General features: G+C 44.5%; 1 protein-coding gene across 4 annotated transcripts in view; it reads right to left on the bottom strand.

Annotated features, from left to right (window-relative positions):
* The window catches only part of SYMPK (symplekin scaffold protein), a 79,458-nt gene that overhangs the window by 9,545 nt on the left and 49,072 nt on the right, over nt 1–20,841 (bottom strand). For 3 of the 4 annotated variants that reach the window (XM_075848424.1, XM_075848422.1, XM_075848423.1), the window contains 10 exons: nt 9,468–9,613; nt 9,177–9,327; nt 8,511–8,727; nt 8,283–8,433; nt 7,974–8,215; nt 7,812–7,893; nt 4,808–4,921; nt 4,585–4,732; nt 4,230–4,390; nt 4,024–4,132 (listed from right to left, as the gene is read on the bottom strand). In XM_075848424.1, coding sequence (XP_075704539.1) covers nt 4,024–4,132; nt 4,230–4,390; nt 4,585–4,732; nt 4,808–4,921; nt 7,812–7,893; nt 7,974–8,215; nt 8,283–8,433; nt 8,511–8,727; nt 9,177–9,327; nt 9,468–9,613 — 1,521 coding nt within the window. The remainder of the gene's footprint in view (nt 1–4,023; nt 4,133–4,229; nt 4,391–4,584; nt 4,733–4,807; nt 4,922–7,811; nt 7,894–7,973; nt 8,216–8,282; nt 8,434–8,510; nt 8,728–9,176; nt 9,328–9,467; nt 9,614–20,841) is intronic. The other variant, XM_075848425.1, reaches the window with a different exon arrangement.

The following is a 20,841-nucleotide window of genomic DNA, read 5'->3' as shown; positions in this document are numbered from 1 at the left end:
CACTGGTTTCACTAGAATCTCTTCATGGGTGCTCAGACAATGTAAGGCTTTCAAGATTTCACGTCTCCAGAGAGGAACCAGCAGGCGAGGGAGGGGACCAAGTGGACGGCGCACCCCCCAGAAGTGTCTTATCTGAGCCAGAAGTGTCATCTCCAATATCAGACCCATTGCAATATCCAGAAGTGCCGGGCCCTATAATCTTCTCCTGAAAAAGAAAGATGGACACTAAACCCAAAGAGTCCTCCAGTCGATAGCCGTCCGGCAATCTGCCTGTGCTCACTGAGCGCTCGGACCTGAAAACATCTCCTGAAGATTCATCCTGCGTTCAGCTTTCTACAAGTCCATCTCAAGCTTATGGCGCCATTGTGAGCAGAACCCCCATCTTTCTCCAGGAGACGCTTCCGCTTGACACCTGTTTTGTGGTCTCCCCTCTGGCGCCCCCTTTGTCTGTGGCTTCTAAAGGGATTACATCTGTAGCAGCCACGAGGCAGGTGGGAGTGTCCACAGAAATATTAATGGAAGTGTCATCTCCATGGCCCCGATCCAGAGTCTGTATCTCTATAGTGAGGATTCCGACGTCTTCATCTACGGACTCTCCACTGGAAGATGCGATCGTCGTCTATATCACATTGGTCTCGTAGAAACGTGTCCCTTTTCCTTTCCTTAGAGGGGTTTTCTCATGAGACATTTAAGACATACCCACAGGACCCGCACCTCTCTCTACAACAGGGCCCCCAAAACCCCATTCTGCCGCTGTGTTGCGGCAAAATTCCAACCATGAAAAGGGTTACATGGTCGGGAGTTACGAAAACCGCGAACCTCGCTGAGCTACACGGCGTTCCTAAGTCCCATAGAACTGAATGGTAGTTATGGAAACAGCGCAGCTCGCATGCTACTCTGCGTCCGCAACTGCCATTCACTACTATGGGAGTCACGAAAATCAGCATAGCCAGCGAGGTTTCCTAACTCCCGACCATGTAACCAGGAAGTGGCCGGCAGTCTGCGAGGACAAAAGCTAGAAGGGGGTTTAGAGGCCCCGTTCTAGAGATAGGTGAGGTCGCAGAGGTGGGACCTGCATCTACCGGACGTGTAGGAGACATCCTGTGGATATGTAATAAATGTCTCATGGGAAAACCCCTTTAATATCAGCCGGAATATGGACAACCTTCTTCTCCAGCCGCTTTTGGAAATGATGGATCGGAGTCTCTGTAAGTCGACCCCTTAGTTCCACTTTGGCTTCACACAATTCCTCTTTTATGGATAGATATTTCTTCTCCGCACGAGGAAGGGGCAATGAGTGTTTGACATGTGGGTCTTTCCACGCGTTCATGAACTCTGCATCATCTCGATATTGCGCTATATCTTTAAACACCCTCAGGGACCGGCTGCTTTCCTGATAGGACTGTAAAGAGTTTACTGTCCAAAAAAATAATTTCGCCTCGTTTTCAGAGGTTGAAAAAAAATTGGAGCGCCGAAAAAACTCAGTCGCAGCGAGATAGATTTGGACTGTGCTTACAAAATGAAGGCCATGTAAAGTCCAGTCCGTCGGATGAGATAGGGAGGGGCAAAAAGAAGCGAGAACAAGGAAGGTGGAGAAGACGAGACAGGTCAGACCACTTTATCCCTATGGATGACCATAAAAGGTGATTTGCAGGACAAGGCAGCAAGTTCTGAAACCCACCTGACGAGGGGGATCGCCGCCAGAAAAGCTACAGAACCATCCCAGAAAGGAGATGCGGCAAAATGTCTCTCACAGATTCAAAGGGAGGAACCTGAACAGCTCCGAGAACGAAATGAAGATCCCAAAGCTCAATGCGATGTTTGCAAGGAGGGACCCCATAAGCAAAAAAAGTCTTCACCTGAGAACGAAAAGCCAAAAGTTCTCTGAAAAAGGACAGAGCAGAGACCTGACCCCTCAAGGAAGTTACACGGAGCCCCTGGTTAAGGCCTGACTGGCGGAAGGACAGGGTTCTGTGGAGCATCTCATAGGATAGAAATTCTTGCATAGAGTTGTCGGTCTGGATCCTGTCCATTGGGAGAGGGCTAGGAAAACTGCCCTCAATTCCAACAAGTTGATCTGCAAGGACATTTCTTCCTGCGACCAAGTTCCCTGCACCGTGTGAGGAGTGAAAACTGCAGCCTACCCGGACAGACTGGCATGCGATGAGACATCCAGCCGCTGGAATAGAGGAAAAGACCGACCCATTGAGATGGTCGGAGGCGTCTACCACCATCGCAACTTGACCCAAGAGGGCAGGAGAATCAACCAGTCCAACAAGTCCTGAGACTTGCCCCAAGATGAAAGGATAGCCCTCTGGAGGGACCTGGTGTGAAATTGTGCATGTGAATCCAGCTCGAAGGTCAAAAACCATTCTGCCCAGAACTCGCATGTAAAAACAAATGGATAAAAGAAAAACGTTATTATCCTCTTTGGAGGGCACCATCACCAAGAGGTCATCCAGGTAAGGGAAGACAGCAACTCCCCTGGAGCTGAGAAACGCCATGAGTTGTCAGGACCTTGGGGAAGGACTGAGGAGAAGCGGTGAGCGTAAATTGGAAATTTAGAGAACCCATCGCGAATTAAAGAAAACTATGGGGAAATGGCGCTATGCATCGCAAATATCAATGGGAGAGAGGGATTCTCCTGGAATATGTTGGCGCTATATAAATAACGATTTTTAGAATACCCGTTGGAGGCAACATCATCATTTAAGACTGCCACTGGAACCCCTGAAAAGTGCTTGACGAGGAACGAAACCTGTTCAAGGCACTCCTGCGCCTGTTTTGGGCTCAACGGCGAGATGTAGACCGAGTATTATCCAAAGGAAAGGAAGGAGGCCCCTGAGCTTAGCCGCAATCTGAGAAGGTAAACGCTCCAAAGACTGAACCATGGACTGGGATAGTCTGGAAACGTCCCCCAGGGCCTGAGCAAAAGACTTCGCCCACTCAGGGTAAGCCACATCCTTGGGGAGAGGACCATCTGGGGGGCCCTGAATAGCAAGCACAGCGGGCACATGAGGTAGGCTGGCTGCGAGGAATCTTAAGATCACAACCACTGCAGGAATAAAAGAAGCCTTGCCCATCCGTATAGATTGCTTGGTAACATCCCAATGGGGAGAAGGCATGACAAGAAACAAATAGCAATGTCTGGAGAACAAAATATACCCCTGAGGAAGTACAAGAACAATAGAGAGACAAAAGGCGGCCGACCAGACCCCCGGAGCCATGTACCCCTGTGGATGAAGAGCCGAGAATGCCGACTGTAGAATATAAACCGCAGCAGAGCTGAAGACACAAGAAGAAAGGCCATAGGCTGAAAAGGACACCTGACTGGCCGGGGCGACGCAAAGACAGAGGAAACAACTGCAGCCTAGGCTAGACACAAGCCGAGGGATAAATTAGAAAGTCAAACCACAGCTACGGTGGGACGAGCGGCCAAAATGACAGAAACGGCGCTTGTCCAGAAAAGCAACAGAAAATAAGCGACAAAAAAGGTTAAAAAAGTGGTAAATAAACCCCTAGAAAGGGAAACTTCTCAATAAAAGCAGCCACTAGAGAAAGGGACTCCCTGAACTACCCCAGGGGGATGGGGACTTGCAGCATCACTGCTGTTAGCACGCAGGGTAACATCGCAGGGCCATATGGAAGGGGCAGGCGACCGTGTTGAAGAGGAGGATGGCGGGGGATTTGCGGGTGACCATGTGGATGGAGCGAGGGGGCCGGAGATCACGCCCGTGATCCTAATGGAATCACGAAACCGTTCTGGCTACGGGGGTCCCCCTCTTGTTGCGGATGCGGCTATATGATCAGCTTGGAGCTCTTAATTATTTGGGTCATGAGGGCAAGGTTCCCAGTCAGGGCAGCCCCCCTATTCTCCTTTTTATACTCTGTGTCCCAGAGGAGGCCTAAAGGCTCGTGCTACAAGTGAGTTCTTCTATGTTCACAGGACTCATCTGTGATCTATTCTCCGGACTACATTTCACACGTGTTCGGTCTCCGGCACGCGGGAGGTGTGGAAAATACCTTTATCAGTTAAGATGTGCAGGCAGCGCGTGACCAGGGTTTCTGCCCCCTTGGGGCAATTCTCCACCAACAGAAGCAGCTCAGGAGAGTTCATGCCCATGCCGCGTATCTGCAGGAAAGAGCGACAATCATTAGTAATCGCTCCCGAGTTCTGTCCTTCCGCTGCTCTTCGTTTTGGGCCCTCGTGCTCGTTTCTAATCGCTCACCGGAGTCTCGATGACGCGCAGCACGGTCCGCTTAATGTCCGCTGTGGCCTCTGTGTAGACGGACGCCAGCTCATGGATAAGCTTGTGGTTCTGTGGAAGTAAGGCCAGGTAGAGGTACAGACAGTGCTTGACCGTGTCCTCCGTCCAGGGTGCAGCCACCTCTAAGGAGAACAATAAAGAGCTGAACTGCAGATTGTCAGGTTTTTATTTCTTGTAATTGCAACACAGGGTTAATATTTGAGGGCACAGCTTTATGGTCAGTAGCTTACGAGACAACTTCTTGTAAAAGAAAAGAAAATTTAGGAAAGCAAATCCCCCCCCACAATTAAATCAGCACGTGACTGCCCTTCTATACCTGTGTCCTTATCTGCCCCAAAGAGCACCGAGGGGGGGTTGGGGTGGACGAGCAGCTGCAGGTAATTAAGCGCAAACTTTTCTATATATTGCCGGAGACTTTCCTTGTCATACATGCGCTTAATGAGGAGCAGAGCTTGCTGCCGGACCTAAGAAATAGCAGAAAATAAGGAAATTGTCCAGAGAGAAGGGCGGAGTGCACAGCAGCACAGAGGAACTTGCACCTTGTCTTTCTCATGAGAGCTGAGGTCCAGAAGTAAATGCAAATACTGGAACTGCCGAGCCGGGCGAGTGAGGATGAGATCTCTCAATGTGGACATCCCCAGGTAACTGCGACCCTGAAGAGAGAAAAAAAGAGAGAGAAGAGAGAGAAAAAAAAAAAGAGAGAAAAAAAAAAGAGAGGAGAAAGAGAAAAAAAGAGGAGAAAGAGAAAGAGATCATCACAACCAGCGGAGGAGGAAATCTTCAGAATTGATAGTAGTAGTTACTGATACACACACACCCAATACATGTAACCCTAATATACTAGTCCTTCTTAAATAAAATCAAAAAGTTATTTCAGGAATTCAATTCATAAAGTCTCTCATATATTCTATAGATTCATCACACACAGAGGGATCTCATATATTCTATAGATTCATCACACACAGAGGGATCTCATATTCTATAGATTCATCACACACAGAGGGATCTCATTCTATAGATTCATCACACACAGAGGGATCTTATATATTCTATAGATTCATCACACACAGAGGGATCTCATATTCTATAGATTCATCACACACAGAGGGATCTCATATTCTAGATTCATCACACACAGAGGGATCTCATATTCTATAGATTCATCACACACAGAGGGATCTCATATATTCTATAGATTCATCACACACAGAGGGATATCATATATTCTATAGATTCATCACACACAGAGGGATCTCATATATTCTATAGATTCATCACACACAGAGGAATCTCATATATTCTATAGATTCATCACACACAGAGGGATCTCATATTCTATAGATTCACTACACACAGGGATCTCATATATTCTATAGATTCACTACACACAGAGGGATCTCGTATATTCTATAGATTCACTACACACAGAGGGATCTCGTATATTCTATAGATTCACTACACACAGAGGGATCTCGTATATTCTATAGATTCATCACACACAGAGGGATCTCATATTCTATAGATTCATCACACACAGAGGGATCTCATATATTCTATAGATTCATCACACACAGAGGGATCTCATATATTCAATAGATTCACTACACACAGAGGGATCTCATATATTCTATAGATTCATCACACACAGAGGGATCTCACATATTCTATAGATTCACTACACAGAGGGATCTCATATATTCTATAGATTCATTACACACAGGGATCTCGTATATTCTAGATTCATCACACACAGGGATCTCGTATATTCTATAGATTCATCACACACAGAGGGAGCTCATATATTCTATACTCATTACAGACAGAGGGATCTCATATATTCTATAGATTCATTACAGACAGAGGGATCTCATATATTCTATAGATTCATCACACAGAGGGATCTCGTATATTCTATAGATTCATCACACAGAGGGATCTCATATATTCTATAGATTCATCACACACAGAGGGATCTCATATTCTATAGATTCATCACACACAGAGGGATCTCATATATTCTATAGATTCATTACACACAGGGATCTCGTATATTCTAGATTCATCACACACAGGGATCTCGTATATTCTATAGATTCATCACACACAGAGGGATCTCATATATTCTATACTCATTACAGACAGAGGGATCTCATATATTCTATAGATTCATTACACACAGGGATCTCATATGTTCTATAGATTCATCACACACAGAGGGATCTCATATTCTATAGATTCATCACACACAGAGGGATCTCATATATTCTATAGATTCATTACACAGAGGGATCTCGTATATTCTATAGATTCATTACACACAGGGATCTCGTATATTCTATAGATTCATCACACACAGAGGGATCTCATAAAGTAAATTTTGCACTTCATTTTGAAATCTCAGTCCCGGAGTCTGGAGGAAGAGCGGAGAGTCGTCAGTCCAAGTGTCCTGCGCTCCAGTGTGAAGTGTCCGCAGTCAGTGACGGTTTGGGGGCCGTGTCATCTGCTGGTGCCGGTCACTGTTATATGAGGTCCAGAGTCAGTGCAGCGTCTAGCAGGACATTTCCCAGCACTTCATGCTTCCCTCTGCTGACAGCTTTATGGAGACACCGATTTCATTTTCCAGCAGGACTCGGCACCTGCCCACCCTGCCAAAAGTGCCAACACCTGGTGTAGTAACCACAGGATCACTGCGCCTGACTGGCCAGCAAACTCGCCTGACCTAAACCCCAGAGAGAATCTATAGGGTATTGTCAAGAGGAAGATGAGACCCTCAGACCCAACAATGCAGACGAGCTGAAGGCCGATATCAAAGCAACCTGGGCTTCCATACCACCTCGGCAGTGCCACAGGCTGATCACCTCCATGCCACGCCGCATTGATAACCCCTCAGCAGTGCCACAGGCTGATCGCCCTCCTGCCACGCCGCATTGCTAACACCTCAGCAGTGCCACAGGCTGATCACCTCCATGCCATGCCGAACTGATAACCCCTCAGCAGTGCCACAGGCTGATCGCCCTCCTGCCACGCCGCATTGATAACACCTCAGCAGTGCCACAGGCTGATCGCCCTCCTGCCACGCCGCATTGATAACCCCTCAGCAGTGCCACAGGCTGATCGCCCTCATGCCACGCCGCATTGCTAACACCTCAGCAGTGCCACAGGCTGATCGCCTCCATGCCATGCCGAACTGATAACCCCTCAGCAGTGCCACAGGCTGATCGCCTCCATGCCACGCCGCAGTGATAACCCCTCAGCAGTGCCACAGGCTGATCGCGTCAATGCCACGCCGCAATGAGACCCTTTATGAATTGAATACCTGAAATAAATGAACTTATTGATGATATTCCAATTAATTGAGAAGGACGTGTATATATACCCCGATACATGTAATCCTAATATTTAACCCTAACTCTATTATACATATTTGCCGCGTCGGAGTAGGAATTTATTACATATTTATCTTACTCCATGTTAAATAGTAGAAATTAATAGAAAATCAGCTTGAAACACAAAACCCTAATTCTAGCAGTAGGTTTGCAGTACCTCGTCCTCACAGTATTTGCGAATGACATCCAGCGCAGAGTCTGTGAGCAGCGGAGCCTCTAGAACAACTTTTGTGAAGACCCTATAAGGATGAGACGACACCAGATATAGTCCAGCGCATAAAATGACAAAGTTCTCAGTCCCGGCATTGACCGCACTGACCCGTCTCTTTGGTCCGGCCGCTCCTGCAGTCCAGTCAGGATTCCTATTAAGCACTCCTGGTAACCCTCCTCTCCTGCCCCGGACTGATATTCACAATACTCCTGGAACAGCCAAGCTAGGGCCAGGTCTAGACGTCCACGAGGGTCACAGAGAAAGTGGCTCAGGACTTCAGCCTTCAGCGAGGTATCGAGCTGGGTCACCAACCGTGCCAGAACCTTCACCCGCATCTGGAAAGGAGAGAGCTTCAAATTTAGTGAGAAATTCTGAATGACAGCATTCAGAATTATAAGTAGAGTGAATGTCGGGTACCAGGGCTGCCCCGCTGCCCCCCACACTGCGCTCCGCATGCAGGATCCTCTGCACAGCTGCCAGTTTAAGGTTTTTGATCTGAATATCCGTCAATGGCTCCAAAACTTCTTTGAGTTTAAAGATCTTTTTACGACCCCCGGCTGCAGCCGCCCTGAAGGTAATAGAAATAAAATGATCAGAATAAAAGCGTCAGTATGTGAGCAGACTCCGTCTCCAGGGTCTTCTCACCTCAGCTGCGTCCCCGGCAGGATGGGCTCAGGTCTTTTTTTGGCCAGAGGGGCTTCTAGGTCTTCATCCTTTGTATCCTTAGCCTGAGAGCCCACCACAGAGATGGCCTGGCCCGGGGTGAGCAGGGAGGAGACCCTTCTTTTGATAACCAATCCTTCTGGTTTTGTACTTTCCTCCTCCACCACTTCTACTGGAACTTCCGTCACCATCTGTGCACCTGTAGAATAAAGCAAAAATCAAAGGCTGAGCCTAAAGCTGGATTCAAATAAGTGCAGGTAAAGTCCATGTCGGGTGCAGATCTTAAGACCTGAATTGAAAGAATCAGATCCCTTGGATGAGAGCGACATTCCAGACTTGTGCCCATATTAACCGGAGGTGACAGAGTGTCAAGGCTGGAGTCACATTAGTGCGGAACCGAGTCTAATGACCAAAACTGGCAGCGTGATAGATCCCGGTGATAGAGTTACACACGGCGGTCCGCTGCTAGCTGGGGTTTGCTGGTCACCAGTAGGACATTATGTGCCATTTCCCCCCCACAGACCTGCTTGACCCAGGTTACAGGATTTGAGGCTTTTTGGCCATGATGGATGGAGGTCTAATAAGACGCTCTCACCAGGTTACCCATCACCCATTAAACATGATTATTTATTCGATTTTCCAGGTTACCAGGTCCGATTCCAGCTGCGGTCATCTGTGAAGCCATGAGACGTGAAAGATGCCTGATCTGATCTTCCGTTCCGGCAGACTCCACTGGGGTGTAAGTGGACTGGAAAGAGGCCGGCATGGTGTCTGGCAGGTACACCATACTGATGAGGACCTGCAGACCAGAGAGACGTAGATATCAAGGTTACTGACTGAATACTGAGAAGACAGAGAAAATGGGCGAGACCGTAGAGGAGAAACATTCAGAATGTGTGGAGCCGCCAGCAGCGGAGAACAAGCAGAGCGCCCACTCACCAGATTAGCCACACTCTCCTGAGTGAGTAACGGCTGCAGAAACTCAGCGGTGATGTCAGTAGCCGACAGCGAGCTGGGGGCGGCAGGGGGAGAAGGGGCCTGAGAGATCGTGTCCTTTTCATCATCATCATCGGCCAATGGGGTGTCTGTCAGAGAATAGGGTCATTACAACCATACCCAATACACCCCAGATCACAAACATTCAGCATCATAAACTAAACTCCAGATATTTATTTAAAGAGTAGAAAAATGAATAGCGATCTCCGGGTCAGGCATGGTGGTCACGCTTCTTATTCCAGTTACTCCAGTGCGGTCTCTTTGCTGGTCCACAAATCTCTACAATGTGATGTTACATCTGGTAAGATGGACCCGAGGGGGAGATTCATTGTGCACTTTACGACCTTTATTATAGTGAATGTCCATAATCCTCCTCCGGCCACTGCCCAATTACTCCATGACATAATGATGCAGGTGACAGAGTTTGGTTCTGCTCCTCTTCTACTCCTTGGGGACTTCAATCTTTTGATGTGCTCTGAATTAGAGAAACTACTGAGAGTCCCGTATTGTGATTCCCCCCTGGCTGACTGGGCTGCAACATATTCACAGGAAATTTGCCGGGCTCGCTCCACCCCGCCCGCAGCCTACTCCGCCCGCAGCCTACTCTGCCCGCAGCCTACTCTGCCCGCAGCCCCTTTTCCCAAACTGACTTGGCGTTTGGAAAGGATACCTCTTTAGTGTACGTGGTAGATGCAAAAATACCTCCCATGGGGAATCTCGGACTACTCTCCCCTTATGGTCAATCTTGGATTTCCTGAAGTTGCCAAACTTCTGGAGATGGAGTCCCCTATGGCTCTACTATGCTGAAGTTGCAACCACCTTATGAGGAGCAATTACAGGATTCTGGAGCACTAATTCTCCTCGCATAGAAGGGAACCAGCTACACAACGCACAGTATTGGAGGCTGAACGGGCCGTAGCAGAGGAGGAATATCTCAGGAATAAGGACTCCTCGGCCTTCTCAGCAAAGAAACGTGAATATTCCCTCTTATTGACTCCCCAGGAAGAGACGACATTATAGTCCCGGCAGAGGGGGTTTTTAACAGCCTCTTGCTGGCTTTCTTAGGTAGCGGATACCACACCGAACCCCATTTTGGAAGTTACCTCTTGTACGGAGATGCTCATTCGTGACCCCTTTGTCATCAATGACGTCTTTGGAACAATAGAGGAGTATAAATCGGAGTAAAATTTAGCAAATAATCAACCTGATCTAGACACGATTATGTTCCCCACTCGAAATAGAGAAGATATCAATTATTCTGGACACGGATCTGACTTTAGGGGAGATTACAGGGGCTATTACCGCTTTCCAAACAGGAAAACTCCAGGTGTGGGGGGCCTGCCCATGGAGCACTAGAAATTGCATGTTGAACGGATTGCCCCTTATTTACTTAATCTTTTTCAATCTTTCGATGGGAATAATGCCCTCCCCCTCCTATGAGAGTGCTGATCCCCAAGCCCCGTAAGAATCCTAAAAACTGTGGCTCATACCGACCTATTTCACTCCTTAATTGGGATATGAAAATATCAGTCAAAATTTCGGAGAGGAGTCTCCAAAAAAATCACTTCTCATCTTATTCATTTGGACGAGTCGGGTTTCATGCCAGGGAAGGCCACTGAGGTTAACTCCCTGGAGACACGGACAATTTCAGTTTCTTCCTCCCCACCTTCCAAAAGCCATAACTTTAGTTTTTTGTCGACATTGCCGTATGAGCGCTTGTTTTATGCGGGACAAGTTGTAGTTGGTCATGGCACCATTCATTGTGCTGCATAATGTCCTGGGAAGCTGAAAATTTTTTTATTTGTTGGGTGAAATGGAAAAAAAAAACCCAGAGATTATGCAATTTTTTGGGGGTTTTTGTTTATACGGCATCCATCAGGCGGTAAGAACTACATGTGCACCTTATTCTACAGGTTGATACGATTATGGCGATAGCAAATTTATAGTGAACTTTGATTCCACCCGCTGGAGTGAGGTGTCGGCTAAACAACACAACCGTCACCTACCGAGTATGGAGATCAACCCGCTCCATACTTCCCCTTGGCGACAGCAACATAATAGTACATGGCATGTCGCCAAGGGGTTAATCTTCGAAGGCTATTTACTAACGGATCATCTACTGTAGGGTCGGATAGCTCAAGAATTGTATTTTAAACCTTGGAAAAGCGTTCGGGTGTCTTATCTGTTGTCTGTCCTGGGCAAATTTGGACCCAGATTTATCCAACGGGTGCAGCTGTTATACTCCCAACCTATAGCAAGTAATAAAAGCGATTGTCACCTCTCCCCCTCATTCACACCAGCCCGGGGACCAGACAACGTAGCTCACTATCCCCTTCCCTTTTTGCATTGGCCTTGGAGCCACTTGCGCCGGCTTTCAAGTGCAGCTAAACGTTCCACAAACTTCTGACATGTCATAGTGAGATGTCATAGTGGCATGTCATAGTGGCATATATGGTTGTGTTCAGATGGCACTGGTTTCTTTGGGTGCTCGAGGTAGGGTCCCAACCCGGGTATAGGTTAAGAATTTGTACTCGGCACACCTTGCTTGTGTTACAAAAATATATTTTTATTTTTATTATGGATGCCAGAGGCTGTATGTGCGACGTCGACGTTTCGGTCAGACAGACCTTCGTCGGGCACTGAGCCGTGCTGGGGACTGGATCGGTACAAAATGATGCGTGTATAGCGCTGCTGTGGTCAGTAACCGGCGGCTTACCGCTCTGTGTTGGCGCTCATAGTGGCATGTTATAGTGGCATGTCATAGTGGCATGTCATAGTGGCATGTCATAGTGAGGTAGAATAGTGACATGTCATAGTGAGATATAATAGTGACATGTCATAGTGAGATATAATAGTGACATGTCATAGTGAGGTATAATAGTGACATGTCATAGTGAGATATAATAGTGACATGTCATAGTCAGATATAATAGTGACATGTCATAGTGAGATATAATAGTGACATGTCATAGTGAGATATAATAGTGACATGTCATAGTGAGATATAATAGTGACATGTCATAGTGAGATATAATAGTGACATGTCATAGTGAGATATAATAGTGGCATGTCATAGGGAGATATAATAGTGACATGTCATAGTGAGATATAATAGTGACATGTCATAGTGAGATATAATAGTGACATGTCAGTGAGGTATAATAGTGGCATGTCATAGGGAGATATAATAGTGACATGTCATAGTGAGATATAATAGTGACATGTCATAGTGAGATATAATAGTGGCATGTCAGTGAGATATAATAGTGGCATGTCAGTGAGATAGAATAGTGACATGTCAGTGAGATAGAATAGTGACATGTCAGTGAGATATAATAGTGACATGTCAGTGAGATATAATAGTGACATGTCAGTGAGATATAATAGTGACATGTCAGTGAGATATAATAGTGACAGGTCAGTGAGATATAATAGTGACATGTCAGTGAGATATAATAGTGACATGTCAGTGAGATATAATAGTGACATGTCAGTGAGATATAATAGTGACATGTCAGTGAGATATAATAGTGGCATGTCATAGGGAGATATAATAGTGACATGTCATAGTGAGATATAATAGTGGCGTGTCATAGTGAGATATAATAGTGACATGTCGTAGTGAGATATAATAGTGACATGTCATAGTGAGATATAATAGTGGCATGTCATAGTGAGATATAATAGTGGCATGTCCTAGTGAGATATAATAGTGGCATGTCATAGTGAGATATAATAGTGACATGTCATAGTGAGATATAATAGTGACATGTCATAGTGAGATATAATAGTGGCATGTCATAGTGAGATATAATAGTGGCATGTCGTAGTGAGGTTTAATAGTGACATGTCGTAGTGAGATATAATAGTGGCATGTCGTAGTGAGATATAATAGTGGCATGTCGTAGTGAGATATAATAGTGACATGTCATAGTGAGATATAATAGTGACATGTCATAGTGAGATATAATAGTGACATGTCATAGTGAGATATAATAGTGACATGTCATAGTTAGATATAATAGTGAGATATAATAGTGGCATGTCATAGTGAGATATAATAGTGAGATATAATAGTGACATGTCATAGTGAGATATAATAGTGACATGTCATAGTGAGATATAATAGTGACATGTCATAGTGAGATATAATAGTGACATGTCGTAGTGAGGTATAATAGTGACATGTCGTAGTGAGATATAATAGTGACCTGTCGTAGTGAGATATAATAGTGACATGTCATAGTGAGATATAATAGTGACATGTCGTAGTGAGATATAATAGTGACCTGTCGTAGTGAGATATAATAGTGACATGTCATAGTGAGATATAATAGTGGCGTGTCATAGTGAGATATAATAGTGACATGACAGAAGTTTGGATTGGTGGGGGTCCGAGCACTGAGACCCCCATCAATCGCTAGAACGAAGCAGCTGAAGGTCTCGTGTGAGCGCTCCGCCGCTTCCTGTCTGTTCTGCTTTTTCCGGAAATAAATATATTGTGTACGGACTGAATAGAAAATCTATTCGCCCGTCCTCCGATAAATCGGCTTTCCGGAAAAAGCCGAACAGACAGGAAGCGGCGGAGCGCTCACACGAGACCTTCAGCTGCTTCGTTCTAGCGATTGATGGGGGTCTCAGTGCTCGGACCCCCACCAATCCAAACTTCTGTCATGTCACTATTATATCTCACTATGACACGCCACTATTATATCTCACTATGACAGGTCACTATTATATCTCACTACGACAGGTCACTATTATATCTCACTACGACATGTCACTATTATACCTCACTACGACATGTCACTATTATATCTCACTATGACATGTCACTATTATATCTCACTATGACATGTCACTATTATATCTCACTATGACATGTCACTATTATACCTCACTATGACATGTCACTATTATATCTCACTATGACATGTCACTATTATATCTCACTATTATATCTCACTATGACATGCCACTATTATATCTCACTATTATATCTAACTATGACATGTCACTATTATATCTCACTATGACATGTCACTATTATATCTCACTACGACATGTCACTATTATATCTCACTACGACATGCCACTATTATATCTCACTACGACATGCCACTATTATACCTCACTACGACATGCCACTATTATATCTCACTATGACATGCCACTATTATATCTCACTATGACATGTCACTATTATATCTCACTATGACATGTCACTATTATATCTCACTATGACATGCCACTATTATATCTCACTAGGACATGCCACTATTATATCTCACTATGACATGCCACTATTATATCTCACTATGACATGTCACTATTATATCTCACTATGACATGTCACTATTATATCTCACTATGACATTTCACTATTATATCTCACTATGACATGCCACTATTATATCTCACTATGACATGCCACTATTATATCTCACTACGACATGTCACTATTATATCTCACTACGACATGCCACTATTATATCTCACTACGACATGTCACTATTATATCGCACTACGACATGTCACTATTATATCGCACTACGACATGTCACTATTATATCTCACTATGACATGTCACTATTATATCTCACTAGGACATGCCACTATTATATCTCACTATGACATGTCACTATTATATCTCACTATGACATGTCATAGTTACATAGTTACATAGTACATAGTTACATAGTTAGTACGGCTGAAAAAAGACACATGTCCATCAAGTTCAACCAAGGGAAGGGAAAAGGGAAGGAAAAATTTCTACACATAGGAGCTAATATTTTTTTGTTCTAGGAAATTATCTAACCCTTTTTTAAAGCCATCTACTGTCCCTGCTGTGACGGCTCCTGCGTTAGACTATTCCATAAATTCACCGTTCTCACTGTAAAGAAGACTTGTCGCCTCTGCAGCTTGAACCTTTTTTTCTCCAGACGGAGGGAGTGCCCCCTTGTTTTTTGAGGGGGTTTTACAAGGAACAGGATTTCACCATATTTTTTGTATGTGCCATTAATATATTTATATAAGTTAATCATGTCCCCCCTTAGTCTTCTTTTTTCAAGGCTAAATAGGTTTAATTCTTTCAATCTTTCCTCATAACTTAAATTCTCCATGCCCCTTATTAGCTTCGTTGCTCTTCTTTGTATTTTTTCCAACTCCAGGGCATCCTTTCTATGAACTGGAGCCCAGAACTGAACTGCATATTCTAGATGAGGCCTCACTAATGCTTTGTAAAGTGGCATTATTACATCCCTGTCCCGCGAGTCCATGCCTCTTTTAATACACGACAATATCCTGCTGGCCTTTGAAGCAGCTGATTGACACTGCATGCGGTTATTGAGTTTATGATTTACAAGAACACCCAGATCCTTCTCAACAAGTGAATCCGCCAGTGTAGCTCCCCCTAGGACATATGATGCATGCAGGTTGTTGGTACCAAGATGCATAACTTTACATTTATCTACATTAAACTTCATTTGCCAAGTGGACGCCCAAACACTTAGTTTGTTTAAATCTGCCTGTAATTCATGAACATCTTCCATAGTCTGAACTATATTACATAGCTTGGTGTCATCTGCAAAAATAGAAATAGTGCTATTAATCCCTTCCTCTATATCATTAATAAATATGTTGTCACTATTATATCTCACTATGACATGCCACTATTATATCTCACTATGACATGTCACTATTATATCTCACTATGACATGCCACTATTATATCTCACTATGACATGCCGCTATTATATCTCACTATGACATGCCGCTATTATATCTCACTATGACATGTCGCTATTATATCTCACTATGACATGCCACTATTATATCTCACTGACATGTCACTATTATACCTCACTATGACATGTCACTATTATATCTCACTATGACATGTCACTATTATATCTCACTATGACATGTCACTATTATATCTCACTATGACATGTCACTATTATATCTCACTATGACATGTCACTATTATATCTCACTATGACATGCCACTATTATATCTCACTGACATGTCACTATTATACCTCACTATGACATGTCACTATTATATCTCACTGACATGCCACTATTATATCTCACTATGACATGTCACTATTATACCTCACTGACATGTCACTATTATATCTCACTATGACATGTCACTATTATATCTCACTATCTCACTATGACATGCCGCTATTATACCTCACTACGACATGTCGCTATTATATCTCACTATGACATGTCACTATTATATCTCACTATGACATGTCACTATTATATCTCACTATGACATGTCACTATTATATCTCACTATGACATGTCACTATTATATCTCACTACGACATGTCACTATTATATCTCACTATGACATGTCACTATTATATCTCAGTATCTCACTATGACATGCCACTATTATATCTCACTATGACATGTCACTATTATATCTCACTATGACATGTCACTATTATATCTCACTATGACATGTCACTATTATATCTCCCTATGACATGTCACTATTATATCTCACTATGAGATGGCACTATTATATCTCACTATGACATGTCACTATTATATCTCACTAGACATGTCACTATTATATCTCACTACGACATGTCACTATTATATCTCACTACGACATGTCACTATTATATCTCACTACGACATGTCACTATTAGCGGTGTGTGTGGTAATATATACAGGGGGCAGTGTGTGTGGTAATACATACAGGGGGCAGTGTGTGTGGTAATATATACAGGGGGCAGTGTGTGTGGTAATACATACAGGGGGCAGTGTGTGTGGTAATATATACAGGGAGCAGTGTGTGTGGTAATATATACAGGGAGCAGTGTGTGTGGTAATATATACAGGGAGCGGCGTGTGTGGTAATATATACAGGGGGCAGTGTGTGTGGTAATATATACAGGGAGCAGCGTGTGTGGTAATATATACAGGGGGCAGCGTGTGTGGTAATATATACAGGGGGCAGCGTGTGTGGTAATATATACAGGGAGCAGTGTGTGTGGTAATATATACAGGGAGCAGCGAGTGTGGTAATATATACAGGGGGCAGTGTGTGTGGTAATATATACAGGGGGCAGTGTGTGTGGTAATATATACAGGGGGCAGTGTGTGTGGTAATATATACAGGGAGCAGCGAGTGTGGTAATATATACAGGGGGCAGTGTGTGTGGTAATATATACAGGGAGTAGTGTGTGTGGTAATATATACAGGGGGGCAGCGTGTGTGGTAATATATACAGGGAGCAGCGTGTGTGGTAATATATACAGGGAGCAGTGTGTGTGGTAATATATACAGGGAGCAGCGAGTGTGGTAATATATACAGGGGGCAGCGTGTGTGGTAATATATACAGGGGGCAGCGTGTGTGGTAATATATACAGGGAGCAGTGTGTGTGGTAATATATACAGGGGGCAGTGTGTGTGGTAATATATACAGGGAGCAGCGTGTGTGGTAATATATACAGGGGGCAGCATGTGTGGTAATATATACAGGGGGCAGCGTGTGTGGTAATATATACAGGGAGCAGTGTGTGTGGTAATATATACAGGGAGCAGTGTGTGTGGTAATATATACAGGGAGCAGTGTGTGGTGTAATATATACAGGGAGCAGTGTGTGGTAATATATACAGGGAGCAGCGTGTGGTAATATATACAGGGAGCAGCGTGTGTGGTAATATATACAGGGAGCAGCGTGTGTGGTAATATATACAGGGAGCAGTGTGTGTGGTAATATATACAGGGAGTAGCGTGTGTGGTAATATATACAGGGAGTAGCGTGTGTGGTAATATATACAGGGAGCAGCGTGTGTGGTAATATATACAGGGAGCAGTGTGTGTGGTAATATATACAGGGAGCAGCGAGTGTGGTAATATATACAGGGGGCAGCGTGTGTGGTAATATATACAGGGAGCAGTGTGTGTGGTAATATATACAGGGAGCAGTGTGTGTGGTAATATATACAGGGGGCAGCGTGTGTGGTAATATATACAGGGAGCAGCGTGTGTGGTAATATATACAGGTAGCAGCGTGTGGTAATATATACAGGTAGCAGCGTGTGGTAATATATACAGGGAGCAGTGTGTGTGGTAATATATACAGGGGGCAGCGTGTGTGGTAATATATACAGGGAGCAGCGTGTGTGGTAATATATACAGGGAGCAGCGTGTGTGGTAATATATACAGGGAGCAGCGTGTGTGGTAATATCTACAGGGAGTAGCGTGTGTGGTAATATATACAGGGAGCAGCGTGTGTGGTAATATATACAGGGAGCAGTGTGTGTGGTAATATATACAGGGAGCAGCGTGTGTGGTAATATATACAGGGGGCAGTGTGTGGTAATATATACAGGGGGCAGTGTGTGGTAATATATACAGGGGGCAGTGTGTGGTAATATATACAGGGGGCAGCGTGTGTGGTAATATATACAGGGGGCAGCGTGTGTGGTAATATATACAGGGGGCAGCGTGTGTGGTAATATATACAGGGGCAGTGTGTGTGGTAATATATACAGGGAGCAGTGTGTGTGGTAATATATACAGGGAGCAGCGAGTGTGGTAATATATACAGGGGGCAGTGTGTGTGGTAATATATACAGGGAGTAGTGTGTGTGGTAATATATACAGGGGGGCAGTGTGTGTGGTAATATATACAGGGAGCAGTGTGTGTGGTAATATATACAGGGAGCAGTGTGTGTGGTAATATATACAGGGAGCAGTGTGTGTGGTAATATATACAGGGAGCAGCGTGTGTGGTAATATATACAGGGAGCAGTGTGTGTGGTAATATATACAGGGAGCAGTGTGTGTGGTAATATATACAGGGAGCAGCGAGTGTGGTAATATATACAGGGGGCAGCGTGTGTGGTAATATATACAGGGGGCAGCGTGTGTGGTAATATATACAGGGAGCAGTGTGTGTGGTAATATATACAGGGGGCAGCGTGTGTGGTAATATATACAGGGAGCAGCGTGTGTGGTAATATATACAGGGGGCAGCGTGTGTGGTAATATATACAGGGGGCAGCGTGTGTGGTAATATATACAGGGAGCAGTGTGTGTGGTAATATATACAGGGAGCAGTGTGTGTGGTAATATATACAGGGAGCAGTGTGTGGTGTAATATATACAGGGAGCAGTGTGTGGTAATATATACAGGGAGCAGCGTGTGGTAATATATACAGGGAGCAGCGTGTGTGGTAATATATACAGGGAGCAGCGTGTGTGGTAATATATACAGGGAGCAGTGTGTGTGGTAATATATACAGGGAGCAGTGTGTGTGGTAATATATACAGGGAGTAGCGTGTGTGGTAATATATACAGGGAGCAGCGTGTGTGGTAATATATACAGGGAGCAGTGTGTGTGGTAATATATACAGGGAGCAGCGAGTGTGGTAATATATACAGGGGGCAGCGTGTGTGGTAATATATACAGGGAGCAGTGTGTGTGGTAATATATACAGGGGGCAGCGTGTGTGGTAATATATACAGGGAGCAGCGTGTGTGGTAATATATACAGGTAGCAGCGTGTGGTAATATATACAGGTAGCAGCGTGTGGTAATATATACAGGGAGCAGCGTGTGTGGTAATATATACAGGGGGCAGCGTGTGTGGTAATATATACAGGGAGCAGCGTGTGTGGTAATATATACAGGGAGCAGCGTGTGTGGTAATATCTACAGGGAGTAGCGTGTGTGGTAATATATACAGGGAGCAGTGTGTGTGGTAATATATACAGGGGGCAGTGTGTGTGTGTGGTATTATATACAGGGAGCAGTGTGTGTGGTAATATATACAGGGAGCAGCGTGTGGTGTAATATATACAGGGGGCAGTGTGTGTGGTAATATATACAGGGAGCAGTGTGTGTGGTAATATATACAGGGAGCGGCGTGTGTGGTAATATATACAGGGAGCAGCGTGTGTGGTAATATATACAGGGAGCAGTGTGTGTGGTAATATATACAGGGGGCAGTGTGTGTGGTAATATATACAGGGGGCAGTGTGTTAATATATACAGGGGGCAGCGTGTGTGGTAATATATACAGGGAGCAGCGTGTGTGGTAATATATACAGGGGGCAGCGTGTGTGGTAATATATACAGGGGGCAGTGTGTGTGTGGTAATATATACAGGGAGCAGCGTGTGTGGTAATATATACAGGGGGCAGCGTGTGTGGTAATATATACAGGGGGCAGTGTGTGTGGTAATATATACAGGGAGCAGTGTGTGTGGTAATATATACAGGGAGCAGCGTGTGTGGTAATATATACAGGGAGCAGTGTGTGTGGTAATATATACA

The sequence above is a fragment of the Rhinoderma darwinii genome, unplaced genomic scaffold (assembly GCF_050947455.1).
Source record: "Rhinoderma darwinii isolate aRhiDar2 unplaced genomic scaffold, aRhiDar2.hap1 Scaffold_40, whole genome shotgun sequence".
Taxonomy (NCBI): Eukaryota; Metazoa; Chordata; class Amphibia; order Anura; family Rhinodermatidae; genus Rhinoderma; species Rhinoderma darwinii.
The sequence above is the reverse complement of the archived record's forward strand: the minus strand, read 5'-3'. Positions and strand labels throughout refer to the sequence as shown.